The sequence below is a fragment of the Sorex araneus genome, chromosome 7, assembly GCF_027595985.1.
Source record: "Sorex araneus isolate mSorAra2 chromosome 7, mSorAra2.pri, whole genome shotgun sequence".
NCBI classification, from domain to species: Eukaryota; Metazoa; Chordata; class Mammalia; order Eulipotyphla; family Soricidae; genus Sorex; species Sorex araneus.
This window is the reverse complement of record NC_073308.1, coordinates 60,832,157-60,851,521: the sequence shown is the minus strand read 5'-3', so window position 1 is coordinate 60,851,521 and position 19,365 is coordinate 60,832,157. Positions and strand designations below refer to the sequence as shown.

The 19,365-nt window shown below is 43.7% G+C and overlaps 2 protein-coding genes and 2 non-coding genes across 7 annotated transcripts in view; 3 read left to right on the top strand and 1 right to left on the bottom strand.

The window, feature by feature from the left end:
* The first annotated feature begins 948 nt into the window (after positions 1-948).
* RPS3A (ribosomal protein S3A) lies at positions 949-4,528 on the top strand. The gene is made up of 6 exons (XM_004606182.2): positions 949-1,104; positions 1,662-1,765; positions 2,117-2,304; positions 3,552-3,760; positions 4,135-4,244; positions 4,357-4,528. The coding sequence occupies exons 1-6, from the start codon at positions 1,043-1,045 to the stop codon at positions 4,476-4,478; spliced, it is 795 nt and encodes a 264-aa protein (XP_004606239.1). The 5' UTR covers positions 949-1,042; the 3' UTR covers positions 4,479-4,528.
* On the top strand, positions 2,742-2,812 carry LOC129406646 (small nucleolar RNA SNORD73). The gene has a single exon (XR_008631126.1). It is a non-coding gene; the product is annotated as a small nucleolar RNA SNORD73 (small nucleolar RNA).
* Positions 3,935-4,003, top strand: LOC129406647 (small nucleolar RNA SNORD73). The gene has a single exon (XR_008631127.1). It is a non-coding gene; the product is annotated as a small nucleolar RNA SNORD73 (small nucleolar RNA).
* Positions 4,529-15,084: 10,556 nt separating the features above from the next.
* The window catches only part of SH3D19 (SH3 domain containing 19), a 199,949-nt gene continuing 195,668 nt past the window's right edge, over positions 15,085-19,365 (bottom strand). For all 4 annotated transcript variants that reach the window (XM_055144849.1, XM_055144850.1, XM_055144851.1 and 1 more), the window contains one exon: positions 15,085-18,702. In XM_055144849.1, the coding sequence (XP_055000824.1) occupies positions 18,586-18,702 (117 nt within the window). In that variant the 3' untranslated portion in view covers positions 15,085-18,585. The remainder of the gene's footprint in view (positions 18,703-19,365) is intronic.

Genomic DNA, 19,365 nt, shown 5'->3' with positions numbered 1-19,365 from the left:
CACACACACGATGTGTATTTCCAACTTTTGTTGGAAAAGCGAAGAGTCCCCGTGGAATCCGCCAGGAGCTCTCACTGCACTTTTTATTTATGCACTTTTTATTTATTTATTTATCTATTTGCTTTTTGAGTCATATGCGGCGATGCACAGGGGTTACCACTCAGGAATTACTCCTGGCGGTGCTCGGGGAACTTTAAGGGATGCTGAAATCGAACCCGGGTCGGCCGCGGGCAAGGCAAACGCCCTACCCGCTGTGCTATCGCTCCAGCCCCTCTCACTGCACTTTTTTTTTTTTTGCTTTTTAGGTCACACCCGGCAATGCACAGGGGTTACTCCTGGCTCATGCACTCAGGAACCACCCCTGGCGGTGCTCAGGGGACCATAAGGGATGCTGAGAATCGAACCCGGGTCGGCCGCGTGCAAGGCAAATGCCCTCCCCGCTGTGCTACCGCTCCAGCCCCTGCACTTTATAAAATAAACTCTGCTCCTCTGGACTCGTAACTTTCCCGCGGAGTGTGAGGTGCAGGTCCGGCCCGTTCCCCGAGGAGCACCCGAGCGAGCGTGAGTTCCTAGCCCCACAATCTCGCGCCTTCCTATTTCCTTTTCAAAGACGAGGAGCCAGGCTGTCTTCCGAGGAGACGGTCAGAACGAGCACTGGAACCTGAGTCAGGAGAGACTCCGAGCCCAGTTCTGACAGAGACACGGGACGGTGAGGAGCGAAGCTCACGAGCCCAGCTTCAGCCGTTGGCGGACGTGGAATGGGCGTTTCCTTCCGCCGAAACCTACTTCCGGCTGTCGGCGCCCCGGCGGTGTCCGAGGCGCAGGAGCGCGGCCTGTCCGCCCGCCTGCGGAGACGGGCGGCCCGCGCGGTCTCCCGACACCTGAGGGCGCTGTCGCGGCTCGAGTCTCTTTCAGCTGTCGCGATTTTCCTGCGGCCGGAAGGACGTCAGAGCGAAAGTCACGTCGCCGGCGCGTCCCGCCCCGTGCGCGTAAGTTCTCGCGCGAGTTGTACTTCCGCCCTTTTGGCTCTCCGAGCGGCACCATGGCGGTCGGCAAAAACAAGCGCCTTACGAAAGGCGGTAAAAAAGGAGCCAAGAAGAAAGTGTAAGTGGCGACTGAGGCGGCCCCCGCCGTTCCTGGGGCTGTGCTGGGGCCGGCGGGCGGGTTGTAGCTCGTGACGAGGGGCGGATGGCAGGGATGCCGGGCGGATTGTGCGCCGCACGCCGGCTTGTTCAGTGCCGAAAGGTGGCCTGGCGCCCTGCTTGCTCCTCGCCCGGGCGGGGCACGCGCTCTCCCGGGGCCCCGATGCCGCCGCGTGCTGCGTGTTGTCGGCCCGTGGCCCTCGCGGAGTCACGGGCAGTAGGTGCAGTTCCGAGAGCTGGGCTGGAAGCGACCTTCCCGCTGCTCGGGTCGGGCGGTATCGGGAAGTTTCAAAGGACACCCCCCTCCCCAAGAGCCACGGCGCGACTCTGCGGTCCGTGGGAGTGTGGCTCTTACCGACACAACTGCGCGGTTTACTCCAGTCTGACTTAGCGCGTTGACACTTTGCAATCTGGACGGCAAGTGACTGGGGCCGGGATTCTGCGACGTGGCAGAGTTAAAAAATTTAGAAGAAATCAGTGACCCGCATGTGTGTTCTCTTCTGTTCCCTCTCAACCCAGGGTTGATCCATTTTCTAAGAAAGACTGGTATGACGTGAAAGCACCCGCGATGTTTAATATAAGAAACATTGGGAAAACGCTCGTCACTAGAACCCAGGGAACCAGTGAGTAGTAGCTGGGTTTACATTTTCCCTCTTTGAGGCGTGCCTTTCATGGCCGGGACATGTGTCTTGCCACTGTTAAACCTTTGGTTGGGACACTTGAAGGAAATAATCCACTCCAGATTGCAGCGTGGGCTCCAGTGGTGTTTGTTTCGTTGCGATTCTTGTTTTGTAGATGTTTTTGGAATTAGAAATGTGCTTGGTCTCCCCAGATGAGCACTGCCTCCTTAAGTCATTAGAGTCTGGGGGGTTAAAAATGAATCTTTAGAACTAACCTGGCCTTTGCATTTTATGCATGAGTGTTGTCTTTGTAGGTAGGTCTGTCTCTGTTCTTAACGTGCGATTGTTCCATAGAAATTGCATCCGATGGCCTCAAGGGTCGTGTATTTGAAGTGAGCCTTGCTGATCTGCAGAATGATGAAGTTGCTTTTAGGAAATTCAAGCTGATTACGGAGGATGTTCAGGGCAAAAACTGCCTGACAAACTTCCATGGCATGGACCTCACCCGTGACAAAATGTGCTCCATGGTCAAAAAATGGCAGGTGAGTCCCAGGTTCTCTTGGCATCAACAAGGATGCCATTCAGGGTATGATTGCAGTATGACAAACCTTGGTTTCTATTTATTTATTTGTTTGTTTATTGCTGAGCTCGTGGCTAGTTGGAGGTGTGTCTAGGGGTAGTTTTGCAGTTTAGCCTAGCCTTGGCATCTTTGAACCTTTAGTACCCTTTTAAGGGGTGGAGCATGCTGATCTATCTTGCCTCGGACAGCACAGGGCACAGGATGCTAATTGTAAATGTAACCTTTCTAATGTGAGGAAGGCTTGCCTTCATTTTGTCTCTAAAACAGGTAATATGGTCTTAAGATTCTGAATACATGCTTAACAATGCTTGGCATAAAAGTTTAGTAAACAGTATTATCTTGTCGGAAATAGGCTGGTTTGGCTCAGTCTTACCATCTTGAGGGTATTTTATGTATGGGAATGGATGATGACAAAATGTTTCGGTCCCAAATGATTGGTTCTGATTATACCGTCACATGTTTCTGACATTCCCTTAAGATTTTGTGATTGCATTTCTGAAATTACTGCAGCTAGGTTTTTTGGCTAATCAACAGTAAGCTATGTGTTTTATAAAATGCCGAGAAATTTAGGATTTTGGTGCTACTAGAGATTGTTTTAAGAATTTATTTATTTATTTGATTTTTGGGTCACACCCAGCAATGCTCAGGGTTACTCCTGACTCTGCACTCTACTCCTGGTGGTGCTTAGGGGACCATATGGGATGCTGGGGATTGAACCCGGGTTGGCTGCGTGCAAGGCAAACGCCCTACCCGCTGTGCTATTGCTCCAGCCCCTGGATTTTAAATTTAGTTAGTAATGGATTGATAGTTTTAGCTGTGAAATTGAATAGTTAATCCTTCGAAAGACTTTAGTTTGGACATACAGGACATTAAGAAATGCCATCATTTGGAAAGCTTGCTCAAAGCGCTGGAGTCCCAGGTGTGATTCCTTTTGAATCCTGGCTTTGCAAGGTCCCCCTGCACCACTGGAAGCAACACTCAAACTCCACTGGTGTTTACCTTGGTGTTGAGATGGTCGAGGTAGAGAAGTTGGTTGAGGATTTGGGAAGGAAGGAAATTGATTTTTTAAATGCTTGCATTTTTTATACACTTTGCATTGTGCCACAAGTACATGTCCTTTCAGCTTTTCATATTAGAACTTAAGAAAGTTGGTAATAAAAAATTGATAATAGTAAATAAACTCTGGCATGTGACTTTTTTCCCCCTTAGACCATGATTGAGGCTCATGTTGATGTCAAGACTACCGATGGTTATTTGCTTCGTCTCTTCTGTGTTGGTTTCACCAAGAAGCGCAATAACCAGATCCGGAAGACCTCTTATGCTCAGCATCAGCAGGTTCGCCAGATTCGAAAGAAGATGATGGAGATCATGACTCGAGAGGTGCAGACGAATGACTTAAAAGAGGTGGTCAATAAATTGTGAGTGTTTTTGCCTTTGTACAGTGCACATGCACAACTCTGAGTTTCTTGTTGCCATCTCTTAGAAGAGGGAAAGTGTGATGTAGGGCGGAGTGTTACCTGTTTCTTGTCTGAACCCGTCTGACTGCATTCCTGAGATGAAAGCATGTTACAATAATCTGGTCAATGTATGGGAATATGTGATGACAAATGTTTCGGTCCCAGATGATGTCCAGTGATAAGATTTAACATTTTTCTGATGTTCCCATACAGTATGTAATAGAGTATGAGATTCAACTCTTCTACAGATGCTATACTTTGCTATTTACTCTAGTTGTATAATTCAGATCATTTAACCTTCGGACTTTATGAATTTTAACGTATTTGGTTTGCAGGATTCCAGACAGCATTGGGAAAGACATAGAAAAGGCTTGCCAGTCTATTTACCCACTCCATGATGTCTTTGTTAGAAAAGTGAAAATGCTGAAGAAACCTAAGTTTGAATGTAAGTGAGAAATCATTTGTAATTGTTTTGAGGCCAAAGGATCTTTAATTTTTGGTGATGGATATTGAAGGCCAGTGTTTGAAAATATGATAATTTTAAAAATTTCTTTCAGTGGGAAAACTCATGGAGCTCCATGGTGAAGGTAGCAGTTCTGGAAAAGCTACTGGAGATGAGACAGGCGCTAAAGTTGAGCGGGCTGATGGGTACGAACCTCCAGTCCAAGAATCTGTTTAAAATTCAGATGTTCATTGGTAACAAATAAAAGTTTTATTTCTGGTGGTGTATTTCTGATTATTTAGAAGATAATTTGATGGGTTGAGAAGTATACCTTGCATATGGCTGACTGCAGGTCAATCCCTGGCCCTGCTTGGTTTCCTTAGCAGCATAGGGGGCAGCCCGGAAGGCCGCCAGCAACCTCCTAGTGCCACATCCTCAGGTCCCTGTATTGAATCACCAGCTGGTTGTCTAAGAGGGGCTCTGGGGCTTCCTGGCCCCCTTGTGTTAGGCCATTTCCTTAAAAATTGTAATTTGAAAGGTGGTGAGCCATCAGCTATTCAGATTGTGTAATGGGAACAGTTTTTGATCTATTGCATGGATTTAATAGTAGTTACAGAGAACGTAAACTCAATGAAAGTGCTTATAGGGAGATGGTTAGTATGAAAAAGCACCTTCTCAAATCCTGGGGAAGAAATATGGCACATCCTGATTCCACTCAAGTTTCTCTCTCATTTCAAGGATGAGGCTTGAAAACTGATTTTTAACAAGTTCCCAGGCGTTCAAGGGGACAGACTTTTATAATCACTATGCTAGCTAGACTGAATCTCTGTCATCCCCTTGCTCATCAATTTGCTCGAGCGGGTTCCAGTGACATCTCCATTCCTTCTCCACCCAGACCCCCAGTTTTCTAGTAGCTTGACAGAAACCAGCCCTGGTAATCACTTCAACAGCTAAGATCCAGAGACTGAAAGCTGCCTGAAGAGTGATGCAGAATCTCAAGGCAGTGTCTGGAAGCTTCCTGTAGTGCATTTGATATGCTGAAAACAGTAACAGTAATGGGCCTCATTCCCCTGAACGCGACAGGGATGAATGGAGCTAGACTGAATGTAGAAAAAAATTTTTTTAGTTGCTGGGTTTTTGTCTCTAGTTGAACGAACGCCCCACTGTGAAGTCAAAGTAGAAAAATGAGTGGTGTTTTGTTGCAGATACTATGTTGCATTTGGTACATCTATGCTGCCATTCCTTTCTAGAACATCTATTCAAGCCTCCAACTTTCACTTTTGCTCAGCTGACAAATTTAGTCATTAAATACAGGAAAAGAAACCCATTGTTCCTGCCCTATCTTTGCAAGAGGTGTTCACGTTCGCTGTTTTCCTTTATGAATTGTGCAAGGACACTTCGCATCAGATCTCACCTCTTGTCTAAAGCTGGTTCAGCAGTTTTGAGAATACTATGAAAAAGCAAGTTCTCTTAACCTAGGTTTTATCCTTCCCAAACGTAACAGCAGTACTTGTCTTGTTTTAATTCTTTTTGAAGGCATTTCAACTTTTGTTACTAGGAAAGCTGTCACTACCAAGTTTACTAAGTCCAGTGGTCCAATTCTTGGTTTTCCTTGATTTGTGTTGGTACCATCATTCAATACTGTGTTAACCTTCCGCAAACTTAACCTCATTGATTACCACATCTCTAGCTACTCCTAGTCCATGTCAGACCCTGGCATTAGAAATCCTGGAAACAGTTTGTACCCTGAACACTATTTGATAGTTTGTTTGTTTTGGCTTTTTGGGTCACACCCGGCAATGCACAGGGGTTACTCCTAGCTTTGCACTCAGGAATTATTCCTGGTGGTGCTCAGGGGACGATATGGAGTGCTGGGAATCGAACCCGGGTCGGCTGCGTGCAAGGCAAACGCCCTACCCGCTGTGCTATCACTCCAGCCCCTGAACACTTATCCTCCGAAGTCAGGTGTTGCAAAAAATTTGAAAACAGCTGTTTGGCTTTAGTCAGGTTATCTTCCCAAGAGACCAGCTTTAAAAAAAGAAATCTTTTAAGTCTGGTGATTGCAGACCTTTATGTTAAAGCATGACTGACATAGGTGGCTAAACACTAGATTTGAAACTGGATTTTGCTTTAGTGCTTAAGCACTAAACACCACTAAAGTGCATTTAAAAAGGAGAAAAATCGCCAGGAGGGTATTGTAGATTTATTAGGTAGACCTATTTTGATTCCCTGGTTCTTATATGTGGAAGAGCAAAAAAGGGTGGGATACATTGTGAGGATTCTGACATTAAGCCTTGCAGGTGAGTCAAGTGTTCTGAGGTATATCTCTGGTCTCTGACATTAAAATCTGAAGATGGTCTATGAGCCAAGGGAGGGAGGTAGATGGCCACTGAAAGCTGGAAAAAGCAAAGTATGTAATGAAAGTGAGACTATTACATGGTCATCTCACTACCTTCACAATCCTTTCAACATGACCAGTGTAATGACTGGAACAGGTTCAAGTTGGCCACATGTTTGGGGATAGTGGCCAAGCCCTGCTTTGCCATGGCCACATGTAATTCAGAAAGTGGAGTTCCTTTTTGTGAGGGAAGCTTTTCTGGTCATGCCTCAGGGAGTTCTCATGGGAACAGTATTTTCTAAGTTCTTGTACCTTGAGTGGTCTGGGTACTTGGTATCTAAAAGTACCTTTTTTTTTTTTTGGTGCCGAAACCCGGGAATGAATCTAAAAGTACTTTTACTAGTGGTCTGGGTACTTGGTATCTAAAAGTACTTTTACTAGATCCTTCCTCTCCTTTGTATTAGTATCTTAAGTATGCTTCTAATTCTTTAAAAAAAATTGGTTGTGGGCCTATACCCAGGGGTCCTCAGGGATCACTCCTGATGCTCAGGTAACCATATGCCATATTAGAGATCAAATCTGGGGTGGCTGCTGTGTGATAAATACCTTAGTTTTGTATTTGAGTACAATAGGTTGGCTAATACCTGTGGATTAAATCTAAATCTGCCCAGTTTGTTGTTTTTGTATGACCTATGTGCAAGCTAGAAATGATTTTTTCCTTAATTTTTTTGGCTTTCATGCCCAGTGATGGTCTCTGCACATAGTGTGGGTGGTGAGTAGCTGCATAGGCCCCATGTGTGGCCCACACATGTCACAGTAAGGTGCAAAACTGCAAATTAGTGACATCTTTCTAACATTTCACCTACTGAAAAAGACACCTTGAAAGATGCAATACATTAAATGTTTCTGTAAAGTAATATTAATAGATGAACATTTGCAATGGGTTTTGATAGTGGTGAATAAAATAAGACTTGTTTTTATTTATTTATTTATTTGCTTTTTGGGTCACACAGGGTTACTCCTGGCTCTGCACTCAGGAATTACCCCTGGCAGTGCTCAGGGGACCATATGGGATGCTTGAAATCGAACCTCGGTCGGTTGTGTGCAAGGCAAATGCCCTACCCACTGTGCTATCGTTCCAGCCCCTATCTTTTGATCCTTATCAGAAAAAAGTTGAATTGAGAGCTGGAGCCATTAATACAGTGGTTAGAGCATCTGCCTTGTATGTGACCCACCTGGGCGTGATCCCTGGGATTCCATATGTGCCCTGCCAGGAGTGATTCCTGAGTGCAGAGCCAGGAATAACCCTTGAGCACAGTCAAGTGTGACCCAAAACCAAACCAAAAAACCAAAACAAAGTCTTAAAAAAATAAAAACTAAAGTTACATTGTAGATAAGGAAGTGAAGCACTCAAATACAACTAGTAGATCACAGTGAAGCTTGTAATGAAAACTAAAATGGAGAGTGTGGTGTTGAAATGTATGCATAAACCTATCATTACAAACAGTTTGAAAATTACAGTGCCACAACAAAACAAAGAGGCTGGAGCAGTAGCACAGAATGTAGAGCAGTTGCCTTGTGTGCGGCTTTCCCAGGTTCAGTCCCAGCATCCCATATAGTTCCCTAAAGCAGGGCCAGAATATCCCCCAAACATCACTGGGTATGGACCCCAAGCAACACAAAGGACAATTTTATTAAATGTTTAAGGGAGTGGAAACTGGGACTGACCCCTTCCACTGCATATGACACAGCACCGCCAGGGGTCAATATGGAAAACAGAGCAGAACCCAAAATCCAAAAGACAAAAACTCCCAAACCCAAAACTGTTCTTTAGAGGGCAAAGAGATAGTACAGGGGTTAAGGCATTTGTCTTGATTCCTGTTGACATGGGTTCGATCCTTAGCATACTATAGTCCCTGAGCACCACTTGGTGTGAGCAGAGCCAGGAGTAAGCCCTGAGCACTCCAGGGTATATAGCCCAAGCCCTCCCCCTCCCCGCCCAAGAAATGTTTGTGTGGGCCAATTCAATACTGCTTCTAATTGCGAGAATCATGCATATATGTTCGTGCTGAAAATGCTTAGAAAGTTGGGATGCTTTTGCCATTTGCTACCATGGGTGGACCAGGATTTAATATAAAGAATCAGTCCTTCCTGATGCTCAAGCTTTTCACTGTGTAGATCAGAGGCCCCCGAACTGACTTGCCTACCACCCCCCTTTCAGGAAAAAAAAAGAATCACTTCACTCCTCTGGGAAAACTTATTTCTTTTTTTCCCTGCTGATAAGTCAGAATTTTCTATCTTGTTAGACCTGACTGGTTTGATCATGTCCAGCAACAGATTCCTCTTGGTTTGAGAAATGCCAGTAACACTCAGGGACCTGCACAAACAAATGCAGTCAGTTTCTGGGACTCACAATAGTTAATCCCTCTAGCAGTCAAGGAAAAACTGCTGTCTCTGTCACCAGTGAGGGCCTGAAAGGAGGCCTCCACCCTCGGATGCTTTGAGGTTAGACACGGCCTTAGCCCACTTCATTGAGAGAATGAATGGAGTGTTCCCAAGTGCAGCAGCTTTAGAATTTTTCATGAAGTGAGAGCAGTTCTTCAAAACTGTCTCCCACTGCATCACCTGAAGCACTGCTATGACCCTCAGGGGCCCTTAGTTCACAGAGCTCCCGTAAAATGGGATCCCAAGCCACTGAGGGTAGGCTATAAGCCAACGTATCAATTATGCTGCCGTGGTTATTTGGTCTCTGCACTGGTTGCACAAGAACCAACATGGATGTCACCGCTCAGTGGGTGGAACTTGGCCTTCTCTTGTATAATGCCCAGTCTCCTTTGCTGCTATAGAGCATGCCACCTGTGTACCACCAGCCAAAAGGCTATGGAGAAAGGAAAGACATCTGTCGATATCATTTACAGGAAACAGACTGCAGCTAGCTATCTGGGTCTGTTGTAAGATGCCTATGGTCAAGTTCTCTGAGATCTGGTACTGTAAGCTGTTGTTCAAGCCTGTGCCATCCAGATTGTAGAGCATCTCATCCGTCTTCATGGGCTGTGCACACCCTTCAGAACTGTCATGAATGCCAGACTGACTCCTGCCAAAAGTTGGCTTGTTTCTCAGTAAATGGGGTGGTATTACAGGCACTGACTATACTTCTCAGGGTGACTGGATGTGCCATCTCTACTACTGATATGCAATGTTGCAATTCCAGTCCTGTCAACTGACTTTGGCCACACAATTGTAGCCCTTGAAACTAATGTATCATCTATCCAGACCATTTGCAATAATGGCACTTTTAGAAACAGATCACTAAGCAGTCAGTAGTGAGACTGAGAATGATTTCGTGTTCCCTGCCAGATGGATATCTGGCACCATTCAGCATTAGAAAGGGTTCTGAAGCTACCACCCTCAATCCCCTATTTCATACACCTGCAAAAAGCAGCTGGCTCATAGGATAAGGCACTCCCCAGAAAAGTTCACCCGTTGGCTGATATCTGGGTGATAAAAATAAAAACAAAATATCTTGGGTGAAGGAATAATTGGAGAAAAGATGAAATTTCAGGTACCAATTTTGTATGGGAACAACACTGACACTTTGGCAGTGTGGGAAGGTGAGCAATTAACACATGAAGGCACTCTGGTTTCTCAGCGCTGGCACTATTGGTATGCTCGATGGAGATTGGGGCTGGGGAAAAGTCGGACCACACCTGGAGATGCTCAAGGCTATTCTTGACTGTACTCAGGAGTGGGTGATCCCTGGCATGATGGAGGCACGTGAGGTGCCAGGGATTGAAATGGGGTCTACTACACGCAAGTCAAGCACTGTACCCCCTGTACTGTCTTTATGGCCCCATATGCAGTATAATCTATCATGTGCACTGTGAGACGATTAGCAGTTCTACTACCCTCTCCCACTAGATGCCAGTAACACCTTCTCCCACATAATGACCCCTAGCTGAGAGCGACTACCCCTGATTCCAGAACTGCTCCTAATCAAGTGGCAGCTTTAGTTAATGGTCTCACCTGCTCTTTGTTTTTTAATTTGTGTGTGTGTGGGGGGCGGGCGGGGGGCATCCTCACAGTGTTCATGGGTGTCATGCCTTCTAGGCTCTGCATTCAGGGACCATTCCTGCCAGTGTTTGGGGGACCGCATGTGATTCCAGTTATAGAACTTGGGAGGCCACAAGTAAGGCAGGCATGCGCCCTGCCTGCTCTACTCTCAGGTCCTTGGTCTCATTTCTGATGGTGGGCCAGGAAAACAGGAAAACTCATGTAGCCACTGGACCCTAGAACAGAATGATTCTGATGTGGCTGAAGTCAGCAGCAGCGGCTCCCAGACGACACTGTCAACTCACATGCCCATATCACCTTGACTTGACCTGGCTGATGACGTTTTCTATTCTCTGAGTAACCAAGAGCACTAATCAAAATGGCACTGAAACCCAAGTATTTGGTAGTATTTGGTGGCACTGCCCATGTGACAACAAAATCAATGTGAGAAGTTCCAATCAGGCTTAACAATAAATCCAGACTAGAGTGAAGGGTACCTTTTTAAGGTCAGGAAAGCGGGGAGGGGCTCATGAGCTGTCACTCCTTTGGGGACAGAGGGTGCTTTTCAGTCCATGTAGTGCTTGTGCCAGAGATTAGCAGATCATTTAAACTCACTTGGACAGGTCAGAATGAATAGCCTGGATTTAGAGTCCATTGTGGCTGCCTAAAACAAGACGTCCCACTTCTCTCTGGATTTAATCACAGTTGGTTTATTCTGGGACCAGAGCTGGTTGGCATCATCTGCTGTTTCTAATCTTTACTGATAATAACCTTAATTAAATGTTGAAATGTTGCATGAAACAGGGTGTTTCTGATTCACATCTCTGTGGGTTAGATTATTCAGTGGCAGACAAAGAAATATACTCATGCAACAATGCAAGTTCTTAGGCCGAAGAGTGAACTGTGGAGACACAGAGGTTCCTGCACTTCTTGTTCTTGTTGAGCACCAACAATTTAATCCCCTGCCTGTCCCTGGGGCCATTTCTCACGGTGAGTTTGCATCCTCCTGAGTAACCTGAAGGAGTGAGGTAACATCTCCCCCTAGTAAAAGAGTTGCATTGTTTCTACTTACTAAGAAAGTGTGAGACTTAGCGCTCCTCTTCTGTAATGCAACTCACTCCATGACCTTTACATCATACCTGTGGGGCTGGGGGGTATGGCATATGTGGGTAAATGAACAGGAAAGCTCTGTTTTGCTTTTTCTGGGAAGAAGGAAACATTGAGTAACATTGCCAGGAGTTTGTTTTGTCTGCATCCATTAAATGGGACAGGCTGTTTTCTGTACATAAATTGAGTAAAATGTCAGACATTACACATTACTTTCACTTTCTCTTCCACAATTATTTTTAGGCAAATTAGTTGATGTGAAAAATCTATTTGCCATGTATCTCAAATGCTTTTTTAAAAAATTTTACATTTTTGCTCTTTTTGGGTCACATCTGGCGATGCTCAGGGGTTATTCCTGGCTAATGCACTCAAGAATTACTCCTGGTGGTGCTCAGGGGACCATATGGGATGCTGGGACTCGAACCCGGGTCGGCCGAGTGCAAGGCAAATGCCCAACGTTGTGCTATCGATCCAGCTCCTCAAATGCTTCTTAAAAAGATTTAAATCATCAGTCCTATTAATATGCCTCCAAAATTCTTTATCTTATTTTTTGTTTCCCCAAATTTTAGTAATACTTCCTTAACATTAAATATTGAAACGCTCATTTTTAGTGGGTGATTAATTTCATAATTATGCTGAGAATGGTGGTAAGCTTCTTTGTGCTAACGTCTTGGAGTCAAGGTCAAGAAATTATCGGTGTCATTAGTTCTTAGTACCCTGTTTGCACTACTATATTTTGTATTAGGGGCTGGAGCAATAGCACAGTGGGTAGGGCGTTTGCCTTGCACATGGCCGACCTGGGTTTGATTCCCAGCATCCCATATGGTCCCCTGAGCATTGCCAGGAGTAATTCCTGAGTGCAGAGCCAGGAGTAACCCCTGTGTATTGCCAGGTGTGACCCAAAAATCAAAAAAAAGAGAAAGAAATAACCCTACATGTCTCAACTAACACTACCAATGTATTGACAAAGCCAAAAATTGGTAAGGATCTGAAGTAACAGGAACTCTCAAATAACATAAAATGAAAATAAAATGGTATAAATTTGGAAAACAAGAATTTTTTATATGTAAATACTTTCAATTAGGAAATGAGAGTGGGAAAGAAAGAGGGAGAGGGGGAAAGAAAGCTACAAAGATAAACTGGGAGAGAGAAGCACAAAGTGAAGAAGGACGGGGAAGGAGAGGGGAAGGGGGAGAGGAAGTGCAGCATAAAGGAAAGGAAGATCCATTCGGAACTCAGGGATGTGGGTCACTACATAATGGAGCTTCCCATTATGGGCAAGGATTTTCTTTCTTTCTTTCTTTTTTTTTTTTTTTTTTTGCTTTTTGGGTCACACCCGGCGATGCACAGGGGTTACTCCTGGCTTTACACTCAGGAATTACTCCCGGCGGTGCTCAGGGGACCATATGGGATGCTGGGAATCGAATCCGGGTCGGCCGCGTGCAAGGCAAACGCCCCACCCGCTGTGCTATTGCTCCAGCCCCAAGGATTTTCTTAAAAGGCAGAATTTTAAAAAGATTTTGGTGGTGGTGGTAGTGTGTGTTGTGTGTGTGGACTGTTCAGGAGTCACTCTAGACTGTGCTCTGGGGTCCATGCAGTGCCGGGGATAAGATCCAGGGTTCCTGCATGCATGTTCAGAGCATGCATTCCAGCCCTTTGAACCATCTCTCCAGCCCTCAGAAAGAATTTGAAGCAAAATTAAACATATATAGGGGCTGGAGCAATAGCACAGCGGGTAGGGCGTTTGCCTTGCACACGGCCGACCCAGGTTCAATTCCCAGCATCCCATATGGTCCCCTGAGCACTGCCAGGGGTAATTCCTGAATGCAGAGCCAGGAGTAACCCCTGTGCATTGCTGGGTGTGATCCAAAAAAAGCAAAATAATAATAATAATAAACATATATATTTTACCACAAATCAGTTTTGCTAGATTCAGGTTCACTGGTCACATATTCTCAGGCTCTAAAGAAAGTAACAAATCAGCTTTTCAGCTCCTAGCCACTCGAGGGCCAAGAGAACATGAATGATGGCTTGAGTGATATATTAGGGGAAATAAATGTAGTTGGTCCTTTTTAATTGTGAAGGGCTAAATATGAGCCAATTTGAGATTGTTGATCAACTCATTTTAAAAAGAGAATAGACAGCTAGTGGGTAATTTTTCGTTATACATTATGAATCTGAAACAATACTTATGAAACAGATTTTATTTGGTTATTGTCTAATTTGCAGTATTGAAAATAAAGAATCATGGGACAGACAGTCCAGTGGGTAGGCGCTGCACACAGCAGACTAAGTTTGCTCACTGGCGTCCCATATGGTCCCCCAAACCTGCCGGGAGTAACCCCTGAACACCACTGGTATGGCCCAAAAACAAGAATCAAAAAAAAAGAAAAAATATTCACCAAATGCATACAATTCCTTTTTGAAAATCCAGAATCTGTCCCAGACTCTGTAATATAAACGTATTAGGTTAACAATGACTGAACCAACCTATTCGACTACAAAATACTAAAACTGGTGTTTTGTACATGAGTAAGAAAACTGAGGTCCAGAATTACTCTGTTGTTATGAAGAACCGAGCCCTAGGACACCCTTCTTTTCAAGGTCTGATGTTCCAAGCATTTGAATATTCTCTACTAAGTGGGGGGACTGTGCCTATTCCCTAGGGACAGATCAACTTATGTTTCAGTTCCTAGGCAATATCATTAAAGAAACTAAGCAGGACATTTTTCTTCTTGAAAGATACAAAGGTAAGGCTTTGGGGTTGAGGAGATGGCTGCAGCACATGCCCTGCGTGCTGGAGTCCCGAGATCCCCCCAACTGCACGGTCCCCTGAACAAGGCTGGGATGAGCTCTCAAGCACTGCTGGGTGTGGTCCCCGAACAAAAGCCAAACAAACCTAGACTTTAATTTGTTCCTGTAACTCTGTCTGATCACAAATGGCTGAGCAGTTAGAACTTCTACAGTGCAAGAGATCTATTCTGCTGTTACACTGCTGCATGGAAATGCATCACTTTAGCAAAATACATTTGAAAACAACTGTGCTGGGACTTCACAGAGCTCGCTTCTGCTTTATACTCTGCCATACCTGCATGACAGGGCGTATCAGCTAGAGTCGGCTGGCGGAGGCGCGTCTGTGGTTTGGCAGGAAAAGCATGCAGTTTGGTGAGAATCCCCTAGATGGTGGTAGTGGTCTGAGTTAGGCTCTATTTACTTTCCCTCTATAATTACAGTCAAATAGAAAGGCGGAGGAAGTTAGAAAATAATTTCTGAAAAAAAATTCACTCTTGAAAGGGTTTATTCAATGGCATTCATAACAGCATTTAATTATGAATCATTTCATCCATGTTCATTTGATATCACATTTATATTTAGCCTATACAGCCGCCACTATTTTTCTTTCCACCACTATTTTTTTCCAGATTTATTTCTCAAGGCTTAAGAAAATGAACACATCGAGATAACATAGTGGTTAGAGCTCATGCCTAGAATGTGACCAACCAACCAGTATTAGATTCCTGGTACCATGTTGTCCCTCTCCCGAGCACTACGGGGTCAGCCCTAAAAGCTTCGAGCACCACCAAGGTGGCCTGGATATCCTGGCATTGCAGGGCCGGAGCAGCATTGCCTCTTTGGGCCTGTCCACTGACCCACTGGCCTGGGTGGCTGAGAATCACTGGTGGGGGCCCTGAACCACCTAAGAACTCGGAGCCCCATCCTGTAAATGAAAACGAACACACGTCTAAGTTCGTTTTCATTTACACAATAAGACGATTGCTTAAACTCTACACAAAATGATATTTTGTTCCTTAGAATGCCAGTTATAAAACATTGTGATACAATGTACTATGAATAATTATATTAATTATATTTTGGATCCTATCTAAAACATGAGATTTCTTTTTTTGTTTTTGTTTTTGCTTTTTGGTCACACCTGACGACGCTCAGGGGTTACTCCTGGCTCTGCACTCAGGAATTACTCCTGGCGGTGCTTGGAGGGACCATATAGGATGCTGGGAATCGAACCTGGGTTGGCCGCGTGCAAGGCAAACACCCTACCCGCTGTAGTATCGCTCCAACCCCTAAAACATTAGATTTCTAAAAGCATAAGGACATATCAATCCTCTACAATGTAAAATAAGAGCATTTTTAATCTGCATTTTAGGGCTCAAAAGGTTATGAACAATAAATTTAATGTTCTCTGGTTTAACCATAAAAAAAATTTTTTTTGAAAAGTGTAGTTTGCGGAGGCTTAAAGGAATGGTATCATTTTTATCTAAAATGTTTTAAAGGAAAAAATACATTTCTCTCTTATAAAATGCACTGAGAAATAAAAATCATGTTTAACTAACATATAGAATAAAAAAGTACCTGCACAGGTCCAGAGAGATAGATTAACAAGTTAGAGCATTAGAGCACGTGCTCTGGATGTCTGTATGCAGGATGCCAGGGTTCAATCCTTAACATTGCATGGCTCCCAAAGCATCAATTGATGTGGCACCAAATTAAAAGAAAGTACCTAAAAAGCCCATACCAAGTCACATTTGGCTTCTTGTCAGTTGAGTGGGAAATAAATGGCAAGCAAAAAAAAAAAATCCAATTTGATGAAGTGAAATAACCTAAAAATTTTTTAAGTGATGCAACAAGCTTACTGAAAAAATTTAAAGGCAATATAATATGAGAGGGGGAGAGAGGGAGAGAGGGAGATAGAAACAGAAGGAGAGAGGGAGGGAGAGGGAGCAAATGTGGGTTTCTCCAAAGGAGAGAAAACTAATTTTCATTTTAATATAAATTTTTGTACATAAATTAAAAAGATATTAGGTTTTGACATACAATCTAGTATTATGTGACTATTCTCCATCTGCCCATGTCCATTCATTCATCCATCCATTTTACTAATCCATCCATCTACTCATCCATCTACCCATCCATCCATCCATCCATGCATCCAAGCATCAACCAACCAGCCAGCAAGCCCACCAACCCGGGAATCAGCCAATCTTTATAGAGGGTACTGCAAAGGACTGGAGATGAAAAGATATAATACAATCTCTAGTCTCACAAAACCCAGTCTAGCATGAGAAAAGGAATTTGAAAAGTTCAGTTTATTATAGTGTCAAGTAGATTTACAACTATTGCACTTATCATTCTGCTGACAGAAAGCCAAAATTTAAGAGGAGTATTTCTTTCCAATAAAACCAGGTTTCCACAATCTTCAGTGTAAGATGCTAAAATTACACAGGCATAGAAATATACCTCATGTCCTATTCCAACTTCCCCTACTACCCCCTCCCACACCCAGCTTGTTGCAAATGGGAATTTAATTGACTAATGCTTTAAGTCATTCATTTGTCACTGAAGTTACTCAAGTGATATTGACAAAATTTTATTATGTTCTTTACCTAAACATGTAAGAAAAAAGAAGCTCCTATATGGCCATGTAATTCAAAGGTGTAACTGATGTAATTGAAAGATGTACTTTCTAAAATCATCTCCCTTATGTAGTGTCCCCAGTGACCACTGGCTGCCTAACTGTTTGGACAATGAGAAACAATAATCAAAGCTAAAACGTGGCCAGGCATATGAAAGTCTTCTCAACAATAGAAGAAAGTTATGAATATTGCTGGAAAAATGTTTTATATTTACAATGAAATCCTATTCCATTGATCTATTTGGAAGATTGTCTTCAACCTATTTGGCAGCAGCCCATAACTGTAATTGATTCAGTCACATGAAGAACCACTTTTTGTCATAAGCCAGGAATGCTTAAAATATATATCAGGAAATTGGATTTTTATTTACTCTAATAATTATGTAGGGATGAGCTGAGTTAGCGGGAAAAAACAAGAAAATATCAGCCTTCAGTCTTCTAAAATTAATTTTCATTCTGATTATACTGGGAAGAAATGAGTTTTGTGGGCTTCGCATTGTTTTCCATATTAACAGTTGCTCTGCATTCTGAATACGTGTGATTCATAATATACCACTCTAACAAGACACAGCTTTAATGTATTACTGGGGTAACACAAAGAAAATGAATTTTTCTTTGGGTCCCAGTAATTGTCAAAAGAATGATTGCAGATTCAGAAAATGTGCATTATAATAACCCTGTTAACATAAAGTACACATGGAGGAAAGAAATAAGTACAGCAGGTATGTGGAAGAGTTAGTTGTGTTAGCAAGGCAATTCAGGACGGTTCTGGTTCTTTGACTCAGATTCATCAAATTCAGACCCCTTCAAATTCATGGACAAAGGGGGAATGGTAACATACGGAGAGCTTGGTGAGAGTGAGCCGACTCACCCCATGATTGCAGAGTTTCCAGCCAGTCAATAAACTAGCCCCTCCTGAAGCAAGGATCTGCCCTGGTAATAAGGATGATGTGCTCAAGCTGTTTAGTTTAATTTGAATACCAAAAATGAATTTACAATTACCAACCATGTCCTGATAGTTAAAGCATGTAGAATAGCAAACATCCTCTTTTTCAACTGAAAGTCAAAAGTGAGGAAGTGTGGTTAATTTCCTTGTGCTGATGGAAATGGATGTCCAAGTGCAACTTTTGTCTGTAAGCCTCCCCATGCTACGGCCCACCAGCTGCTTCCCTGGGGGAGTGTGGATCTGCCTTGCTAATCCTGCTTGATGTTCTCATGGGTTTCCATGGTTGCTTTTCTAATCTGAATGAAAGCTAACAAATTCTAGATGTTTTCTGCTCTCAGAAAAGCCTAGTGTACCACGTACAGCATAGATATTTCTTTCAGTTTAAAAAAATAGTGCAAAAAACAAATCTGATAGTCAAAGTGATAGAGTTCAAGTGAGTTCTTGGGCCATGGAAGACAGTCAAACTTCACCTTCAATTGACTTGTATAAACTGAACATAGTTTCTGGGAAATATTCCAGATTTTCCCATTAGCTCTCCACTCATCCAGTCATCATCTACAGATTCCAGCTCTGTTATTATGTCTCCAGCCTGTAAGAAGAGTGGAAGTGGAAACAATGATTAGTTGTGGTGACTGTTGATGGAGGCAGAACAGATAGGGAACAAGGGCAATGGAAAGACCACAAATGTCAGTCTGGGACTTCTCAGTAGGCTGCAAGTAGGGTGGACACACTCCTCCCAGGCACTCCATGTTGTCACTGCCAACAGATAGAGGACCACTGAGAAAAACAATGGTCCCTAGTTCTTGTCGCACAACCTGCATGCCCCAGTGAAGACTCACCAAAAGTCCCCAACAACCCAACACATCACCCCAATGTCACTCTGGACATTCCCCTCCAAGCCGTAATTTAAAAAGACCCTGAAATATGTCGCCTGGGCCTTGAGCCACTCTGCTCACCAGCTCTGCTTTATAAAATGTACTGTCACTTTCTAGGAAATCCTTTCTCTACCCGCTGTTTCATATTTCTTACTCAATTCTTCGTTCAAGACGCCAAGGACTAGCCCCCGGTCCATTTGCAGTGGCAATACTGTAAACAGCTCAGATGAAGCAGGTATACTCTCTTCACAACTCATTTGTCTTGATGTGTTAAGAGATGATATACCACAAAGACGGTCTATACCTAATTATGCCATTTGATTGTATTCCTCTTTTCCTCAAAGCCCATTCATTTGCCTTACTGCAATTTTATGTTT